At 39.2% G+C, this 20,820-nt stretch overlaps 1 protein-coding gene across 1 annotated transcript; it reads right to left on the reverse strand.

Annotated features, from left to right (window-relative positions):
* Positions 1-573: 573 nt before the first annotated feature.
* Positions 574-19,230, reverse strand: LOC140163533 (uncharacterized). The gene is made up of 6 exons (XM_072186846.1): positions 19,167-19,230; positions 16,626-16,688; positions 12,516-12,866; positions 7,802-7,984; positions 2,903-3,549; positions 574-2,846 (listed from the first exon to the last, which is right to left on the reverse strand). The coding sequence occupies exons 1-6, from the start codon at positions 19,228-19,230 to the stop codon at positions 2,496-2,498; spliced, it is 1,659 nt and encodes a 552-aa protein (XP_072042947.1). The 3' UTR covers positions 574-2,495.
* Between the last annotated feature and the right edge of the window lie 1,590 nt (positions 19,231-20,820).

Here is a 20,820-nt window from a genome sequence, read left to right on the forward strand (position 1 = left end):
AGTCCGAAAATTTAGGGTTAGGGTTATGGTTAGTGTTGGAGTTAAAGCATTATTGTACGATCTTTTTAAAATTTTAGATTTTTCGTTTTTTCTTCCAAAATGATAAGTCATAATGTACGATCTTTTTTCAGAATTTACCTTTATTTTTTTTCAAAACCGATTTTTGTTTTTTTTGTAATACTTACACATGTTTTAACTTAAATCTATGAGCAAACTGTCAAATTCGTCCTATTTGTAAAACGGGACGATTTTCTGTTGTCCGACATAAAGTCATAATTTTTTTAGATTATGACTTTATGTCGGCCACGATCGCAAACCGTAGTCTCGTACCAAACTAGCTTGGTTAACATGTGGAGGGAGCGTAACCAAACTGGCCGCGTAGGAGACTAACTCGTGAGGCAGCACTCGTTGTCCTAATCCAAATAGTGCGGGATGTTTCGAGTGATTGAGGTAGCTAGAGGTGAAGTTTATGATGTTGTTTCTTTGCAAATTCCCAATGTTTTTCGCGTCCAAATGTATTGGGAACTTTCATAATGATTGCATATTATCATTTTAGAAGAAAAAAAGAAAAATGATAATATGCAATCATTATGAAAGTTCCCAATACATTTGGACGCGAAAAACATTGGAAATTTGCAAAGAAACAACATCATAACCTCTATCACTCGAAATATCTCGCATTTTTGGATATAGGACGGCGAGGGCGGCCTCAGAGGTAGTCTCCTATGCAGCCAGTTTGGTTACGCTCCCTTCACGTGTGGAGGGAGCGTAAACAAACTGGCTTCGTAGGAGAGTGAGACTACGATTTACGATCGTCCTGATACATCACCATAATCTGACAATTATGGTAATATGTCGGACCAACAGAAAACCATCCGTTTTACTACAAATAGGGCGAATTCGACAGTTTGCTCATAGATTTAAGTTGGAACATTAAAGTATTACAAATATGCCAAAAGAAATCGGTTTTGAAAAAAATAAAGGTATATTCTGAAAAAAGATCGTACATAAGGTTAAAGTTAATATTAGCGTTAGGGGGCGTTAGGGTTAGGGTTAGGATAAGATTTTCGGACTGACGCACAGCGTCACCATCCCTTTATTTTCGTGTCAGAAATGGACATGATAGTAGGGCGAACCACTAGTTGTTCAACAGTACTGCATGGCGATTTTGTTCCGCCGTGATTTTATAGTTTCGAGATAAAAGGCCGAGCACTCGAGGCAAAGTATTAAAACACACCACTTGTACCTGTACGAACACCACCTGTACGATATATACATAACTTTTCTTTTCCACTACGCATATCATATGCTCCGCTGCTATATCTGCTCATGCATGCTCATTACCCTTTTAACGTTTCTAACGCAAGCAAATTCGATTTTATTTGGTTAGTTTATGTTTACAAGACGCAAGCGGGTAAAGGTTATCAGATTCTTTCAACACATATATTCATGTGCATGCCTTACAAAAGTTTTGTTCAAATAGTAAAAATAACAAATTATGCAAGGATTTGAAATTTTATCATAATAGTAAGCACACCAACATAGGCCTATGTAGCTATAAGAGCGTACGTAGTTGGGTCACACAATACATATCAATCTAATTATAAGTGCTTCAGGAATGCGAGTCGATTCGGACTATTCATTGAGTTAACAAATCTATATATACTGTGTAAATGCAAGCTTTATTGTCAAACATTCAACAATAGAATAATCAATCTTGCCTGGATATTTTGAAAGAGAACTCAAACAAGTAAATTAATAACATAATCGCTGAGCTATAAAGCGATTAGGTTTTAGCCGGTTTTTTAGCCAATGTTAAGCGCTTACCGCACGAAGTTATTTGGTGACCTTTGGCAGCTGGCGGAGCATTATAGACCAGCTCGTTTCACTGCCTATACAAAATAATTATTTACCTGGTGAAGACGATGTGTGACGGGGTTCGAATTGACGGTGTTTTAGACTGGCGGGTGAAACGTTTTACATTGTCTAGTTTGTCTTTGCCTGTCTTATAGCAGCTGGGGCTGAGGCATCATGCGGCTGGATCATGGAGCGGCGGCTGGGGTCTCGGCAGCTGGGGCGGGAGCAACTGGGGCGGCATCAGCTGGAGCTGCTTGGGGGTCGGCAGCTGGTGCATTAGGGTTGGCACCAGCTGGAGCGGCCTCGGCAGTGTCGGCAGCTGGAGCGGCATCGGCAGCTTGGGGTTTGCAGCTGGAGCGGCCTTGTCAGTGGCGGCAGCTGGAGCAGCATCGGCAGCTTGGGGGTCTGCAGCTGCAACGGCATCAGCAGCTTGGGGGTCTGCAGCTGCAACGGCACCAGCTGGAGCGGCATCGGCAGTGGCGGCAGCTTGGGGGTTGGCAGCTGGAGTGTCCGCGGCAGTGGCGGCATCTGGTGCAGCTGGAGCGGCCACGGCAGCTGGTGCGGCCTCAGCAGCTGGTGCGGCCTCAGCAGCTGGAGCGGCCTTAGCAGCTGGAGTGGCCTCGGCAGCTGGAGCGGCCTCAGCAGCTGGAGCGGCCTCGGCAGTGGCGGCAGCAGGCGGCCTTGGCAGCTTGGGAGTCGGCAGCTGGAGTGTCCTCGGCAGTGGCGGCATCTGGTGCAGCTGGAGCGGCCTTGGCAGCTGGAGCGGCCTCAGCAGCTGGAGCGGCCTCGGCAGTGGCGGCAGCTTGAGCGGCCTTGGCAGCTTGGGAGTCGGCAGCTGGAGTGTCCTCGGCAGTGGCGGCATCTGGTGCAGCTGGAGCGGCCTCAGCAGCTGGAGCGGCCTCAGCAGCTGGAGCGGCCTCGGCAGTGGCGGCAGCAGAGCGGCCTTGGCAGCTTGGGAGTCGGCAGCTGGAGTGTCCTCGGCAGTGGCGGCATCTGGTGCAGCTGGAGCGGCCTCGGCAGCTGGAGCGGCCTCGGCTGGGGAGGCCGCCGGGGCGGCCTTGGCAGCTTGGGAGTCGGCAGCTGGAGTGTCCTCGGCAGTGGCGGCATCTGGTGCAGCTGGAGCGGCCTCAGCAGCTGGAGCGGCCTCGGCAGTGGCGGCAGCTTGAGCGGCCTTGGCAGCTTGGGAGTCGGCAGCTGGAGTGTCCTCGGCAGTGGCGGCATCTGGTGCAGCTGGAGCGGCCTTGGCAGCTGGAGCGGCCTGTGCAGCTGGAGCGGCCTCGGCAGTGGCGGCAGCTTGAGCGGCCTTGGCAGCTTGGGAGTCGGCAGCTGGAGTGTCCTCGGCAGTGGCGGCATCTGGTGCAGCTGGAGCGGCCTCAGGAGCTGGAGCGGCCTCGGCAGTGGCGGCAGCTTGGGAGTCGGCAGCTGGAGCGGCCACGGCAGCTGCTGCAGCTTGAGCGGCCTCGGCAGCTGGGGCGGCCTCGGCAGTGGCGGCAGCTTGAGCGGTCTCGGCAGCTTGGGGGTCGGCAGCTGGAATGTCCTCGACAGTAGCGGCATCTGGTGCAGCTGGAGCGGCCACGGCAGCTGGTGCAGATAGAGCTGCCTTGGCACGAGGGCGGCCTTCAATAGCAATAGTAAGTTCTTCAATAGCAGCTAACAATCCTCCTGGGGCAGCGACACCTGTGGCGGCGTTTTCTGCAAGAAAAAAACACATATATTTTATATGTAACAACATTTTACTCAAGTTATACTATCTTTTGAATAAAGTGCTCAATCCCAAAAGGGAGAGCGTATAAAAATTCAAAGAACAGACCTTCCAGAATAGGTAGTCGTTACTCTGAGTTTTATGCCTAAAAGGCAATCGTCAGAGGACACGTTGAAATGTTCTGGGTGGACTACCATCTCTTGGGAATGTGAATGAATATCCATTCCATGGTGTCAACACAACCATTATTAACTAAATGCAAACTATAGATGGCGCTATTTATCCTAAATCATTTTTCTTAATTTGCAAGGGGTAGGTGATCAATACTGCCTTTAAAACAGATGGAATAGGTGAAACAAGCAGCAAAAAAAATTGTATAAACATATTTCATAAAAAAATTAAAAGGAACTGGTTGTATTAAAAGCTTGAAAGAGTAATTTTCAGTAACTAAATAGCGCCACCAATTTTGTCATAAATCGATATATTTTATATCCGAAAAGGCTGTAAAAGTGAATAATTTTGAGGAGAAATTTAAAGTTGAAAATGACTCAAAAGCATCTGTATACATTAGCATGATATCGCATTTAGCTGTTTAAGCCTAAAATTGGGTTGTACATGATGTTTTGTTTGAAAAACTAATAAATGATCACATCAAACAGCCGTGCAAAGTCTATTCAGAGTCAGTCTGTCTAGCGGAGATAGTCAGAAAGTGCGCAACTGTAAAACATGAGCGTAATAACAACATTTTACTCAAGTTAGTCTATCTTTTGAATAAAGTGCTCAATCAAAAAAGGGAGAATTTGAAGTATGACATGTGCGCCTTTTCAATAAAAGTTGGCACCCACTATATTGCAAACACTCTCTTTTGGTTAATTTGGGGGTGTTGAATTGGAATATGATGTTTGCCGAGCAGTATTGAGACACTATGACCTTCAAAAACACCCCCAAGCGATGGCAGCAGTGAAGCACAAACTGTTATGAGTCAATATGATGCTTTCAGTTTATAACATGATTAGGGACCGTTCACAAACACTTGTTACAGGGGGGCCTGATGTAAAAAAATCCCTTTTTTCAGGGCCCCCTTTCGGACCTAAAACTATTTTCAGGGCTACCCTTTTGACAGTGAAAAATGTACGTCAACCCCATAGAAAATAGTGTGAACCCAAGTTGTACGAGAAAAATTAAGGTGTTTTTTATAGCCCCCCCCCCCTCCTTCAGAGGGATAAACAATTTCAGGCCCCCTTTTTGCATCACCCTCCCTCCCCTTTGCATGTGTTTGTGAACGGTCCCTTAACAGTGGAGCTTACCTCTGTCACACTGCTCTGGCGTTTCTCGGGTGTAGGGCCCCAGGGTAGGGTCAGCAACCCTTGCACCGGTCTTATATCGTCGGCCGTATCACATAGTGACGTATTCGACATTTTAAAAAATTTTGAGAAAATTGGTATATAAGTTTGTTATGTTTTATATCCACCAAAAACCATGCCTCAAAGTGGCTTAATTAGTAAGATATGAATCAATTTAATTATATCGTATTTGCAAAACCTTGAAATGTCTGTATCACATAACGACGTATTTTGCCAATCACATAATATAAGAAATGTTAACTGTCAAAAGGGAAATTGATGACCCAGAAATTTCATGCAATCTGAAGTGCAATCTGTGGATCATAATATGAAAACTAACAAAGCAATAATGGTCCTGATGAGTTACATCTTGAACTGATTAAGAGCTTGCATGAGTTGGGGATAGTGAAGTTGACAGAAGTGTTGAATGAGATCTATAATTCAGGTGAAATTCCTGCAGAGCTGAGCAAGTCCATCTTTACTGCTTTACCAAAGAAACCCCAGAAACCTGGGGCAATATGATGTGAGTTACACAGGACAATCAGCATAACGAGTCATGCAGTGAACATCTTGCTGAAGATGTTGATGAAGAGAGCAAGGAATAATTAGATCAGGGTAGAAATAACAAATCTGCAATGTGGCTTTGAGGAGGATTGTGGAATCAGGAAAGCAATTTTAAAAATGCTGAGAATGTTATCTGAGAGGGCGCGATAGAAATGAAGCAAGGTCTGTATATGTGTTTTATTGATTACACAGGGCATTCGATGCCGTAAAACCCCGGCGTAAAACACGAGGAACTGTTTAATTTTTTGAGCGAGATTAATATATATACATGGCATGGAAAAGACATAAAAAATTATCAGAAATTTGTATTTGTACCAGACACCAGAGCAGGCAATGCTGTAGGGGTGCTTGTTGAAATCAAGAAAATAGTGCGGCAAGGATGTGTTTTATCCGCGCCGGATTTATTCAATTTGTACAGCGAGTGAATACTGAGAGAACTGGAGGATTTACCTGAAGTGAAGATTGGTGGGAAGATTATTAAGGGCTGTGCAATAATTATGAGCTCCCCGGGGTAAAATTTCCAAACGGCTCGCCAAAATCGCCCCCCTTTTCGGCTCGCCAAAAATCGCTTACCCCCCCCCCCCTCGGCCCGGCAAAAATTCTTCGACCCCCCCCCCCCCTTTGAACATGCCAAATTGTTGGGATTTCAATTTGCAAACCTTAAATGCTCTAGAGGTATGTTTCGAGCGGAGCGAGCAGGAAAATCAGTGGAAAATATGCATATATTTAAGCGTTTCCATACTGTTTTCCTATGCCTTTTTAGAGCGTTTTATTAAAATGGTGCCCCATGAATGTGTGCCAAAAATCGCTTGCCCCCTCTCGGCTTGCCAAAATTGCTTGCCCCCCTTTTCGGCTAGCCGAAAATTCTCGCCTCCCCCAATTTTACCTTTTCCCTTGGCTCATAATTATAAAACAGTCCCTAACAATCTAGGGTATGCAGATGGCACTGTCCTGACATCTGAGTCAGATCCTGAACAATAATTATTCAACAAGGTTGTGACCGAAAGTGAGAAGAAAGGACTCTTCATCAACTGCAAGAAAACTGAGTCTCTGGTAATTACAAAACAGAAGGATGCTCCTGTCTGTAACATTAAAATCCATGGGGGCAATCTGAAGCAATTTGATGGGTTTAACTGTCTGGGAAGCTGGATCACATCAGATGGTAGGTATGACAGAGAAATCAATCGGAGAATTTGAATGGCAACTTGACTTTCACAAGAATGAGCACAAGAATGAGGACAAGAATGAGCACTCTACTTTGTAATTTGAATATCACCATGGTCTTGGATTGCTATGTACTACCAATTCATATTGTTGCGAGAGCTGGTAAATGTCAAAGGCAAATGGAAGATCGATTGCAAGCAACTGAAATTGGGTTCCCCAGGCGAATGTTGAGGATTCCTTGGACAAGTCACACAACATATGAGACATTTATCACACAGAGTTGGCAGTCAACGTATGCTCCTGAAGAAGATCCGGAAACTGCACCTTGATTTTCTTTGCGACTTTATGAGAAAGAAGATAGGCCGAAGAAAGAGTAAGCACAGAGAAATGAAAAGAAAGAAAGACAAAAAGAAAGAAAGAAAGAGGAGAGTGAAAAGGGAAGAGAGGGACTTTTAAAGTAGGCCTAATAAAAGGAATGAATAAATAAATGGAATATTAATTATTATTATAGAACTAGGCAGCCATTCGATAAAGCCAAAGCCTTTATACGTTGCGTAATAACGCCCAGTCAGATGTATTTCACACCTGCCAAACACAAGTCACCCAATTTCGAAAACTGGTCGTGTATTGTACATCCTCATGAATACGGATTGGCAACATTTTCTAAGAATTATGTCAACGCTCAAAGCGGACACAATATATGATTTAAAACACACTTTTCGAATATCAGCTGTTATTCGTTAATTTACATTTTAAAGGGGCATTTCGTGATCCACAGCCTCATCCCCCACTTTTCCCAAAAAAGTTGAGATTTTTACACCACTGGATACCTCTGGCTACATAATGTTTATGTACCAAATATTTCTTGCAGATTAATTCGTTTAGCAAAAATATCGCCAAATTTGAATTTCGTTCTGGTGCACCAGAACGAAATTACAACACATTGTCTATGGAGCAGTGTAACACACATAATCATGCATAACTCGCAAACGCAAAATCGGAATCAACTGAAATTTTGTAAATAAGCTTTTTTCGTGGATATCTACTGAAAAATGTCATAAAAAGAGGACGCTAGGATCACGAAATCCTCCTTTAAAAAACGTGTATGAATTTATATCACATAATTTATGTAGAATACGATTTTGTTGACATTCAAATGAGAAATACCTACCTTCTACGGTCTCTGCTGCGGTTTCTTCTGTATCATCATCATCATCATCATCATCATCATCATCATCATCATCATCATCTGCATCATCATCAGCATCTGCATCATCATCATCTGCATCATCATCATCTGCATCTGCGTCTTCTGCAGCAGCATCTTCTTCATTGACAGCATCTGTTCCAGGGTCTGCAGGAGTTGTGAAATAAAACGATTAGTGCTTTGATATTTGTCATGTTGAACTACAAAACATTTTTTTTTTCAATTTTTCATAATTTAACACGGAATAAAGCTCAAAATGAGAGATATTGCGATTTCCAAACGTACGTATCGAACGTACGTGGAATCTATTCAAAATCACTCTCATGTAACGGGATTTTGAATAGATTCCACGTATGTTCGATGCTACGTTTGAAATCGCAATCTCTAATAAACTCGATCAGATCGCTATCGGCCTAGAACTTGGTCAGTTCCCTCGGCTCGCGATGTCCAACAGTAGAGGCGCGTAGCGCCGACTTCGGGGGGAGCAGCGCCGAGGTGTGAAGAGGCGCGTCAGAACTCAGATTGCTTGTACATGGTATAGTCAGACCTCATAATTACTTGTGCTATTGGGCATTGGCAGAGGCTCTATACTAGAGCTACTATCGACCACGAGTGATGTCCACGAGTGTACACATGTGGTACCAATGCATAGTCGTGCTGGAAGTCGATTGATACATGTTGAAATCAACACAATTTCGAGACATATACCTTTTTGTTTTAAAATTAATTTTCTCGGTCAAATTAAAAAAAAAAACAAAAAATCATGGTGTTAAAATTAGGCATAAAATTGTGTCTTTTAGTGTAAGATTTTAGATTTTGCCGGAGATTTTGACAGGCCTGAACTTGGCCCTGAGCATTTTTAGGGTCAATATTTAGCTTTTCAAACTAATATAGTTCGCAAGTGAAACATATTTTCCAGCTCTATCAGGCATATGTTTCAGATGGACATTTATTTTTGAAATTAAAGACTATGATACAAACCAGTGATAAAATACATAAAAATTATTTGTATAGCCCCTTTTGAAAACTAGTTCATTGCATATGTATTTGCTCAATTAGAATTTTGTACAAATCTTATTATACTGTATTCATGCCCGAGCGAAGTGCAAAAATGGTGCAATCAAAAACAATTCTAATAAAACTATGATTAGGCATATCACCTCAAAAATAAGCGCAGCAAAAACACGTTATTTATTGTTTCTAAATTCTACATGAATAAGCTTCGTTAAAGCATCAAAAAAAAAAAACGGAATTGAAATCGGTCAATGCATTGTGATGTAGTGTCAATTTTAGGATGCTCATAAATGGAATGGAAATCTGCCACAAATGGCTATAATTACAAAATTGGCACATTTCGAGATTTTGAAGGTTTATTTGGACGCTTGCTTGAAAAAGCAGTGTTAATTTAAGTACAAGTTAAAAATCTATCATTAAATAATTATAATAAATTAACCAAATATACTATTTTAGCAATTTCGGCCAATCTGCAGACAAATTAAAGCTGAAAAATGACTAAGTTCAGCTAATTAATAGCTATGCAAAATTGATGCCAATAGAAAAGCGTACATGGTATCAGGGTGCGTTTTTTTTGTGCACACATACGTATACAAAGTTCTTTCAATTGATAACAAAAATACACAAAAAGTAATTAATTATGCAAATTAGCTAATTACAGCTAATTATGTATTCATGATATTATTATGTAAATTAGGCATGAGTAATTTTGGGTTTTTTTTTCACTATTTAAATGAAAGTCTTTTTATTCATCATAGTTTTATCAAGTATGAACCTTTTATGATGTTGAATAAAGAAACTGCAGTTAATTACTCTAATATAATACAAAAAATGCAAAGTTTGACGTTTTGACGGTGTCTGGAATATAATTTTCATTTTTTCTGTAAACATGGTATGTGTCACCATTGCTCAAAGCCAAATCCGAAAAGTAAATATAAAAATTCATTTGCAATGAGACTTTAAATTTTGTTAACTGGATTAACATGGGAGGGCAAACGGTAAAAGGAACCGCCATTCCACTATACTGTGTATACAAAAATGGTGTGGCCTTGGACACACACAATGGCTTAGAGCTATTGTGGTTTGTAATATTACTCCCTCTAAATTCACTTTCATAATATTATATTTCAACTCGTTGAACAACTTTGATGCGCGCGCTTTTCAATTTACTGTTATGCCTGCATCATGCACAGTGTGGCAGAATAATTGAGCAGCCACTGTGACATACCTACTATGATATCTAGCCCCGTATTATGAAACTTAGAAAGTTGCTCATGGGCCATGTTCCTTTGAAAATCGAATTTTCTACACTAAAAAACTAAATTTCACGCCTAAGTTTAAGACAAAATATAGTATCAAGCATTATGGGTTAATATTAAATTGAAAAACTAAAATAATTGCTTTTCATTTGGCCAATTGCCTAATTGACTGAGTGAGCCTTGTATAACAATAGCCACTGATCGAGTGACTAGCGTTCTTGCGAAAAAAATATTAATGGCTACCGGTCGGCGATGGAGAACTTGGTTCACGAGGGGCCTGGGGTTCGAATCCCGGCGGTAACAAAGAACTCCTATATTATATATATATATACCTCTTTTCCGTTCCATTTTCCTTTCCGATATTCAAAAACCACTTTTAGCATTAGAAATGAAACACAACTTTCGAATATTAGCTGGTAGGTCTATTGGTTCATTTGCATTTAAACGTGTATGAATTTATATCAGATATTTAGTATAATACTATTTTGTTGACGTTCAAATTAGAAATGTCAATCCATTTGCAGTTTTATTTTTGTTCATCATAACGCACTACCCCATTCGGGTCGTGCGTTGTTCAGTATAAATAAAAATATGTTGCATGCGTTGATATTTATTTATCACTTGAACCAGAACAAACAAAATACCCAGTTATTAATAAAATAGCCTTATCAAAATAATTAAGATATTGAAGTCTCTTGGTTGAAACATTTTTCGGTATACAGAGCGAAATATAAATTCAAAAGAAAGTCGTATGCCTATTTCCATATAAACGATAGAATATTCAAAACTTTTAGAAAGTGATCAAATTCTTTAGATGATATCAAAATATATGCCACTTAAATATATTAAAAATGCACACCTTCTACGGCTACTGCAGATGCAGGAGTGTAGGGTTGGGTTTGTTAATAGGAGATTAATGAAAAGTTACACCTTCAAAATTTGAATGGGTACGGAATGCAAAATATGCAATTTCAAAAGTTGTTTAGTATATTGTTGTTCTTGAGATATGTGCCCGTACACTACGAATGAGCCGTAAAGTCGGCAAATTGTATTATGTATTAAGAGTTACAGTGTAAAATGTGCGTGAAGGTCGTATTCATAGGTACCTCAATTTGGTGCGACAAGTTTCTCATTTGATAGCGTTTAAACCATTCAATAATCATATTGCTGAAGAGGATAATAATCTTCTACCTATTTCTATAGATTCTTTAAGTAGGCCTATAGCTCTAGTCTTTGTTTGCTTTGGCTAAATCCTGTTCAAGTGGTGGGTTAATACTGGCTCATCGTATTAACTCATTTGCTCATAATACGATGTCAGGTCAGTTACCGATTTAATGGCGGAAGCCCTTTGTCCCGAACAAAAGGTACCTCTCGATGAATAGCGTGTCGGTAAATCAAATCGGCACATAGGAACAATGCGTTCGTAATCTATTGCCACTCTATGTTTATTAAAAGCTCTTTGTGTACAACCAACAATTAACAATAAGAGGACATTTCTGAACCTCGTTGACTTGGGGATGGTTTGAAATGACCGCCAATTATGACTATTTCCAAGCAATGTGGAAAAAGGACACATGTAGAACCGAAAAAAGTACCATTTTGTTGAAGGAGCAGAATTCAACAAACCATAACCCCGCTTCTTGATATCGTTTGAAGTCAAATGATATACAATTTTAAAGATTATGATATATATTTTCTACACACGAAATAAAACAAAATTGACCGGGACCGACTTTACGGCTGATTCGTAGTGTCCAGTCACATATGTGACGTGTCATGTCAAAAGGAGACACTTTTGGGCAGGTTATCATTTTGAGGTTTTTACATATCTTAAATAAAAGATATTTTGCTCCACAATGCCTTTTATGTGTCGTTTGATGAAAATTTTTAGGTTTGACACTCTTTACATCATAACACAAGATCGAGCTAGATAGAAGAGTGTAGCTGTGATATTTGAATTCTTCGTCAAGTCCGCTTCTCAATAATTACAACAATTTTTGCCAGAGGTCATAATAACTAATGAAACACATCTATCGAATATCAGCTGTTATTGGTTCGTTTGCATTGAACGTGTTCGAAACTTTTCTTATTTCACCAGAGCTTAAGATGCAATGGGATGGATTGGAACTTATTTCTTTAAAAGCAACAAGTTGTTCTGTTTTGGCCTGTAATTAATTTCTATTGGTTGATTACTTAAATAACACTGTTCGAAAGCAATATAATACATAAACAAACAAACAAACAAATAAGAAATATAATAATGCACGTGTTACTGTTAATATAGAATAAATGCTCATTTTGACAGTTTTGTGCGTCATCGGTTGAATATTTTTCACCCACAACATTTGAACGCGATGTATGATTTGCACCTCAAAGCTTGTGGACCCATTAATTAAAATACCCACCTCCCACGGCTTCTGCAGCAATAGTTTCGGCTTTTTCTTTTGCAGCAGCTTTGTCTACTTCTACAGCAGCTTCGGCCTTTTGGTCTGCAGCATCTTTGTCTGCTTTTAGAGCAGCTTCAGCTTTTTCTTCTGCAGCAGCTAGGTTTGCTTCTACAGCAACTTCGGCTTTTTGTTCTGCAGCAGCTAGTTCTGCTTCTACAGCAACTTCGGCCTTTTTTTCTTCAGCAGCTTGGTCTGCTTCTGCAGCAACTTCGGCCTTTTTTTCTTCAGCAGCTAAGTCTGCTTCTGCAGCAACTTCGGCCTTTTTTTCGTCAGCAGCTAAGTCTGCTTCTGCAGCAACTTCGGCCTTTTTTCGTCAGCAGCTAAGTCTGCTTCTGCAGCAACTTCGGCCTTTTTTTCTTCCGCAGCTTGGGCTACTTCTGCAGCAGCTTCTATATTATCATTTTGAAAAAATCAATCATATCCAGTCATTAACCTTTAATCATTATAAAAACACATTTTTTAAATATCACCTATTGTTCATTGTATGAATTTTTATCAGATATTTAGTAGAATACGATTTTGTCACCGTTCAAATGAAAAATATCAATCCATTTGCAGTTTTATTTTTGTTCATCACAAACACACTCCCTTTTCGAATCATGCATTGCTCTGGTAAAGTAAATAAAACAGTGCGTGCGTTGATGTTTGTCAGTTAAGCCAGAACAAACTCATATCCAGTAATCAATTAGGGGTTAAGTCATATATTTTAATGACTATGCCCGAGGGTCCGCTCACGGCCCGAGGGCATACCCAGTGGGCACACCTGACGTTGAAATCACGTTGAAATCAGGTTGGAATTTCGACATCAAACTCAATTTCGACGTTGAAATTAGGTTGCAATAACGTTGTATTTGCAAATGGACTTCCACCTGATGGACTTCAACCTGATTTCAACCTAGAGGTTAGTCAAAATCAGGTTGAAATTTCAACGTTGTATCAAAGTCGAAATTTCAACCTGATTTCAACTAACCTCTAGGTTGAAATCAGGTTGAAATCAGGTTATGGTGAAACTTCGACGTTTTATCAACGTTGATTCAACGTCGAAATCCTAACCTGTGCCCACTGGATAAAACAAGGGTTTAGTCATGAAAATATATGAATGAACTCCGTTCATACATACCAAAATATTTTGGGATTCTTATTTCATCAAAATAATAACAAAAAATTACATGTAACATTATTAACAATCATGATTTTCCTTCATTTCCCTACCCGCGCTCGCACATCCGGGCTACCGGGCATTAACGTTGTTATACCCGGCTCTCGACCAATCACGCACGCTGATAGCGAATATGTATGAACATAATATAATCAAAACAATTAAAATATTGAAGATTGGTTGAAACTTTTTCAGATGTTTAAAAGCGTTGGCACACCGAGCAGTGGACTTCGGGTATATATATAAATGCGCATATATAAATGCGCACGTGACATCTACAAGTCGCCATACCGTGTTCAACGATGTAAGGTACCCGGATGTGCACAAATTCCACACGCAAAAGTATAGGCGAAAATGACAGGTTACAAGGAAAATTGGCTTTGCAAAATAGTGGCATTGATTGCAAAGGGCAAAATAATTTGACCCGAAACATAAACTCTTTATTTGGATTTTCCATTACGGAAAAAAAATATGACGGAAAAGCTAGATATAGCTGATTTAAAAAGTTATATTTCATTATTTCCGTGCTAAATGGGCGTGGCAATTGGCCATATTGATGACGAAATGTGATTCTTACTGGCATTAAGGTCAGAACTGGGTAGCTGCCGATGATGTTATTTGATAATGTTTGCACGTAGGAAACTTAGGGGGCTGTCATTTTCTTCGGAAGGAAGGGGTCATGGAGTCAAGATAAGTACCCCCCCGTAGTGCCGCCAATGAACATAACTCTGACCCTAATTTTAACTCTAATTATAACGTAAATCGAGGAAACTATAACTTAGCCCTTTTCGGCATAATGACCCTCTCAAACTAATAGGCTAGATGTCCCCGCCCGACCTCCTCAACTCTAACTTACCCATTCGCTCGCAAATGGACAAAAAAACAAATTCAAAATGTGTTTTTAAGCACCTTTTTGTGTCCCCCATGCTAAATCGGTAATCTGGTCACCCTTTGACGTACAATTTAGAGTATAAACACGTAGATGACTGTACATGATCTAATCGTCCCGGCTGAAGATGTTGAGGAAGACTCGTATACTATACATCACGCTCATACGTTATATGACAATTTGACGTACAATCACGTATGTGATGCATGGTTTGAGGTTTATTCAGCTAGTAAGTTAGATCCGTCATACACATTATTGTCATGGTATTATATTGTAATTGTATACGTCAATTTTGTTCAGTTTGATTCAACCGGCTTATAAAGTTTTACTTTACACGGAAGGGGAAAGTTTGCAAAAAAACATTTAATTTATGAGTGTAAAAGGGTGAGGGGTGGTTTTGGGGGAAGGGGGGGACAAATAATATTTATAAAATTATAAGTAAGGCGAGAAAGAGAGGAACCCTGTTCTACGGGCGAACGGACCTTTCAAGTAGGGTCGGTCGGTCGGTTGGTATTTTTGAAATTTTTTAAATAACCCAAAAATCACAAAAATCTGTAAATAAATTTCAATTTGAGAAAATACAAAAAAATTGTCCTGAAATGTCCGAAATTTGGGGTCGGCATTCATTTGTACAGGAAAAATTTGTTTCCCAATTTGTTCAAACTAGAACAGGGTTTTCGTTTTTCGTCGCATAAATAAATAAATAAATAAATAAATAAATAAATAAATAAATAAATAAATAAATAAATAAATAAATAAATAAATAAATAAATAAATAAATACAAATAAATAAATAAACATTAGTTATGTTTGTACATGGGGGAGGGGGGTGGCTGTGCAATAATCATGATCCTTTGATATCCATGATTTATCCTTGCAAATTTATAGCATCGAACCTCAAGCCAATGTTCCTTGCTAGTGCTAGCCACGAAACAAGGTCACAACTGTAGCCACTCCTTCAATGATCGCCATTTCAGTGATTGACAGTGATGTAATGCAAATATGGCGCTGGCCATCTGGTCACGTGCGCATTTATAAAAGCGCATTTATATATACAACCGAAGTCTACTGCCGAGTGAAAATTAATTCAAAAGAAAACTATATTTCCAAAATTAAAACCGATAGAATATTCAAAACTTTTACACACCTTTTAAAAAGTGATCAAATTCTTTATAGTATATTCTCAAAATATATGCCACTTAAATGTACTAAAAATGAATACCTTGCGCAGCCATACTGCCAGTGGCGTAGATTTCTTTTTGACGTTGGGGGATGGAGTTGGAAAAAAATTGAAGTATAGTGAATGCAGCACCTTTTAGCGACAGAATAAATTTATGGTACAAATGTGGAAGCTTAACTGGTAACATGTGGTGCAAAAGTTGAATAAATTCATGCGAAGCGCGAAAAAAATTGGCACTTTGGTGGCTAAAATGGCCAAATATTAGGTTAATTTTTTTCCCCCCCCCCCCCGCGGCAAACTATAATTGGGGGGATTTATCCCACCATCCTCCCGGGATCTACGCCTATGTCATGTATGCTGCAGAAAGGTCATATTAGCCCGATCAACAGCCTCAGTCCCTAGTTTTCTTCACCAAAACTGAGATTTTGGTGTCAGAAGAAAGGTCGTATTCTTCTCATTACCGCAATCAAATTTAGCATCCAGATATATTTTGTATGGTTTGAATAAAATGTAGTGAATTGTGGTAACCACACCGGAAGTGTATATACTATCCTATGGGCCATTGTTAGGCCTACACGTTTTTGCTTCTCATATCAAAACCGCTGGAGCAACACAAATCAAAGTTGGGAATCATATGGTTTTAGTGGTACGCCTCAGTGTATGCTAGGAAACAGACATGGCATATCGGATCACGCCCCTTTAACCCCTAATTAATGAAACACATCAAATATCAGCTGCTATTGGTTCATTTGCATTAACACGTGTATGCAATTTGTTTCGGTTTTATTTCAAAAAGTCTTGGCAATTAAAACTTGTGGACCCATTATTCAAAATACTTACCCGCGGTTCCTGATGCAGGTGGAGCAGCTTGTGGCGGTTGGGCAGCTTGTTCTGCAACAGGAGCTGTGTAAGAAAACGACGTGTGCCTTGATATTTGTCATTTTGAACTACAAAAAATACAGTCATTAATATCTTATTAACAGGCCCGTAAACAGGGGGTGGGGGCCCCCATCCCAAAATGCCCCATTTTGACATAAAAGGTCCAATTTGCGAGCGCTTTATGCCTTTTTGGTCAAAAAGATCCAAATTTTTGGGAAAAAGTGCACTTTTTTAAAATCCGCCCCCAGTCCAAAAAGGCCCAAATTTTGAAAAAAATGTCCACTTTTTCAAAATCAGCCCCCAAATAAATCCTGGTTACGGGCCTGTTGATTAACTCTAACTCTGTAAAAAGACACAGTAACCCGAAGTTCATGCCGCGCCGCGGTATTTTTTTTCGCACATGTACATCATTTTTTTATTTTTTCCGTTTTTCATAATATAAAGCAAAATTTACTGAAAAAAACCAACCAGATTTTCTGAAAATCAACTAATTTTATGAAAATGATGTACGAACAAAAATATCGCTGGGCGAAACACCCGTGGATACCGGTCAGCGAGGGGCCTGGTGCTTGAATCCCGACGCGACGGTAACAAACAACTTCTTTGTTCATCTTATCTTTTGTTCGTTCCTTCTTTCCTTCCCGATAGCCAAAAAGCACTTTTAGCGTTAACCTCTATTTCCCTTCATTGAGGCCTACGTTAATTTAAGGGGGTACTACACCCTCGATAAATTTGTGTCTATTTTTGCATTTTCTCAAAAACTAATAACACAGTGGTAACAAAGTTATGTATATTATTGGGGCAAGGAATCAATTACTACACTGGAATTTCAGTGACCCAAGACAAGCGATTTGTTATTTATGATCAGAAATAAGGTACCGCTAGGATGTACCTCGTTTCCTATCATATATACTGAACCGCTTGTCTTGAGTCACTGAAATTTCAGTGTAGTAATTGGATTCCTTGCCCCAATAATATACAAAACTTTTGTTATCAGTGTGTAATTATTTTTTGAGAAAAATACAAAAATAGTCACAAATTTACCACATGGGTGTAGTACCCCCTTAACTCTATAAATTATTTCAAAATCCTGAAGTCCACCAGAATGCATGCATGCATCGTATCGTATATGAATGATGCAAAGACGCAATCACCGTAAGTCATGTTATAACTGTGTAAAATAGAGCCCGTCCGCACGTCTGAGACGGGCTACTTTGTCTTATGCCCGTCTGACGGACGCCTTAATGTTGCCACTTTCAAATTAATTTAGTAACTTTGAGATATCTATCTTCCGTTTGGCCTTTTTAGGCCACAATTATCATTATTTCGATCAGCCCGTTTCAACATTAAAATTGCATTTGCGCGCAGCACACCGCTATTAGGTATTTTGGTAGTCCACAGTGGACATTGTGTCCACTGAAAACTATAGACACTATAAGACAGCGCCTGCGCACAGATACGTCAAAACCAAAGTTACACATAAAATAAATGGACAGTTTACTTTCAGGCCGGACAGGCAGCATGTCCTGCGGACTAGTTGCTTTTTGGCTGAATATTACACACTGGACATGCAACTTTTAATTTTTTTTGTTTTTTGTAATAAAATTAATAGAAGCGTCTCAAAATAAATGTTACATAAAGTCATGATGCAGTCATGGCGACAGGAGAAGTAATCTCGCGCTTTGCAGGCCGTAAGCCCCAGGAAAAGCTATTAAGCACAGATAACACTCATTGAAGCAGCTCAACTGATTAAATCAGATCTTCTCTGGTTGTGTACAAGTGTCTGTTTTCAATGTGCGACATCGCAATAAAGCTGGTATTACAGCTTCAGTTGGGTAACCGATTATAAAGGAAACGAAAGGAAACAATGGTATGTGTACCATTGTTCACGAAATGACACAAAGAACTGCTTTTTGTTAACCAGCATTCTTCAAAATGAGCAACATAATGATTGTTGACTTAACACAGTTTGGAAATAATTTCTTCATATTTTTGGTGTTATCTGTCGTTTACATATCCTTCCTAAAACACAAAAGTACGACCCTCTCCAAACATCTAAATTAGCTAAAAATTTAGGACATGTTACAAAACTTTATTTTCTAGAACCTATTTAGAATAATTTAAATGTAGCTTTTACCGGTTTTTTGTGGCATCCTTCAGAAGTGAGCGGTCCGATACCAATATTTTCGGTCAAATCTCCATTCAATTAACACGGGGAGTTGGCTAGCTATGCCTTGCCCTCACTCATATTTTACAAAAGTACGACCATTTCTGAACATCTAACCTAGCTGTAATTTTAGGTCATGTTAGAGAAATATATTTGCTAGAAGTTTTGGAGAATAAATAAAATATTGGCTGGTTATTTTCACACAGTGATGTTAACTAGGCAAGTGTCCATTCTCCCAACATACATCATTTGTTGAGGTCACACGTCAATGGTGAGAGCACTGTGTATTGTGTATAGGAAAACGGACAGTAACTGCAGTATGTAATGTAACCTACCTGCCAAAGATGCCATTACACACGATGCTATCAGCATCAACATCATAAGACGTGGTTTCGCCATTATGCTCTTACAAAGAGTGTAAAAATAATTGTTCCGGAATGAAGTGATTTCAGGTTGCAACTAATACCTTTGATGTCGTTATCGAAATGATGACTGAATATCGGTTCACAATCTGACGATGATTATTTGTGAATAAAAAGTAATGATTTCACATTGTCAGCTGCAATGTAATGATTTCATCGTTGGTTTCACACTTTCCTCCATTCATTTCATTTGTGAAAATATGCACCTTTTGCATTGACGTGGTTTATCATATAATTCGTATCGACGCAATTTGTAAAACAAATATCACCATTATACACTTCAATGCAATTTGTTTAATAAAATTAAATTATTAGTATTATTAAATCTTTCTGTATAGGCTAATATCTTGATCTGTTTATTTTATGGTAAAGTCACCATAATAAGCTAAAACATGTATGAAATAAAGAGCATCATATATTATTTTCGTTCTGCACTATTTAGGCCTAAGTACCCACCCCTATCTCTGAAAATGTGGGGCGCTGGTTTTGATTGTAAGTTCGGTAGGGATTATACTTTATAATACATATATGAGCCCCATAAAAATAATTCTATGGCCTTTTATAGGAACCCAAATGTTAAAACAAATGCCGTCATCTATCGACCCGTGGGTGCCGGTCGCTTAATTTTTTTCCTGCAACCAACCCACAGGAACACATATGAAAGGGTTAGGGTTAGGGTTAGGGTTACTCTCTAAATGTAAAAGAGCGAAATTTTCACTCCCTGTCAAGAGTGAACTGATTTCTTATCGAGTAAAATTGGCTCCTATTCGAGTGACAATAGAGTAATATAATGCACTCTAAAAAGATTGATTAGTTTTCACTCAATTAATTTTTTGGAGTGAGAGTCATTTCATTTCCACGCTTTTGAGAGTGGGTTTCAGTCTTTTTAAGAATGAGAAAGCACTCTTTTGAGAGTGAAATATACAAAGAGTGATTTTCACTCTTCAAGGACTGGTCCCTAGAGTCACTTTTTGTAAGAGTGAACATTCACTCTAAAAGAGTGAATTTTCACTCTTTTACATTAAGAGAGTAGGGTTAGGGTTAGGGTAAGTGTTGCCATCTTTGGCAGGTAGGTTACATTACATTACTTTATGTAATATTTATGTTAAAACAAAGCGCGGGCCGTCAAAGAGGCGACCTTTTCTAAGTAAATAAATCAGCTACATCGCACTGTGTTCCCAGCAAACACAAGAACGTTTTTAAAACGTTTTAAACAGATTATATGTTGGGTATCGGTTTAGACAAAAACGTGTTGATAACATTAAATGTCGGGTTATATAAACCTTTTGTTTGAAAACAGACTACAACAATATTTTTTAAATGTTTTAAAAATGTTATTTTAAAATATTGTTTTGCAAACATATTTTGCCAAATAGTTTGTAAACACTTTTAACATTATGTTAGAACATTTGCAGAAGATTATCAACAAATGTTTTTGAATGTTATGAAAACATTTTATACCCTTAATATGCCCTTTATATAACCCGACATTTAAACGTTTTTCTGGCAACCTTTTCTAACATTTTGTGAATGATGTCCAAAACATTTTGTTTTTGCTGGGTTGGTA

The sequence above is a fragment of the Amphiura filiformis genome, chromosome 11 (assembly GCF_039555335.1).
Source record: "Amphiura filiformis chromosome 11, Afil_fr2py, whole genome shotgun sequence".
Taxonomy (NCBI): Eukaryota; Metazoa; Echinodermata; class Ophiuroidea; order Amphilepidida; family Amphiuridae; genus Amphiura; species Amphiura filiformis.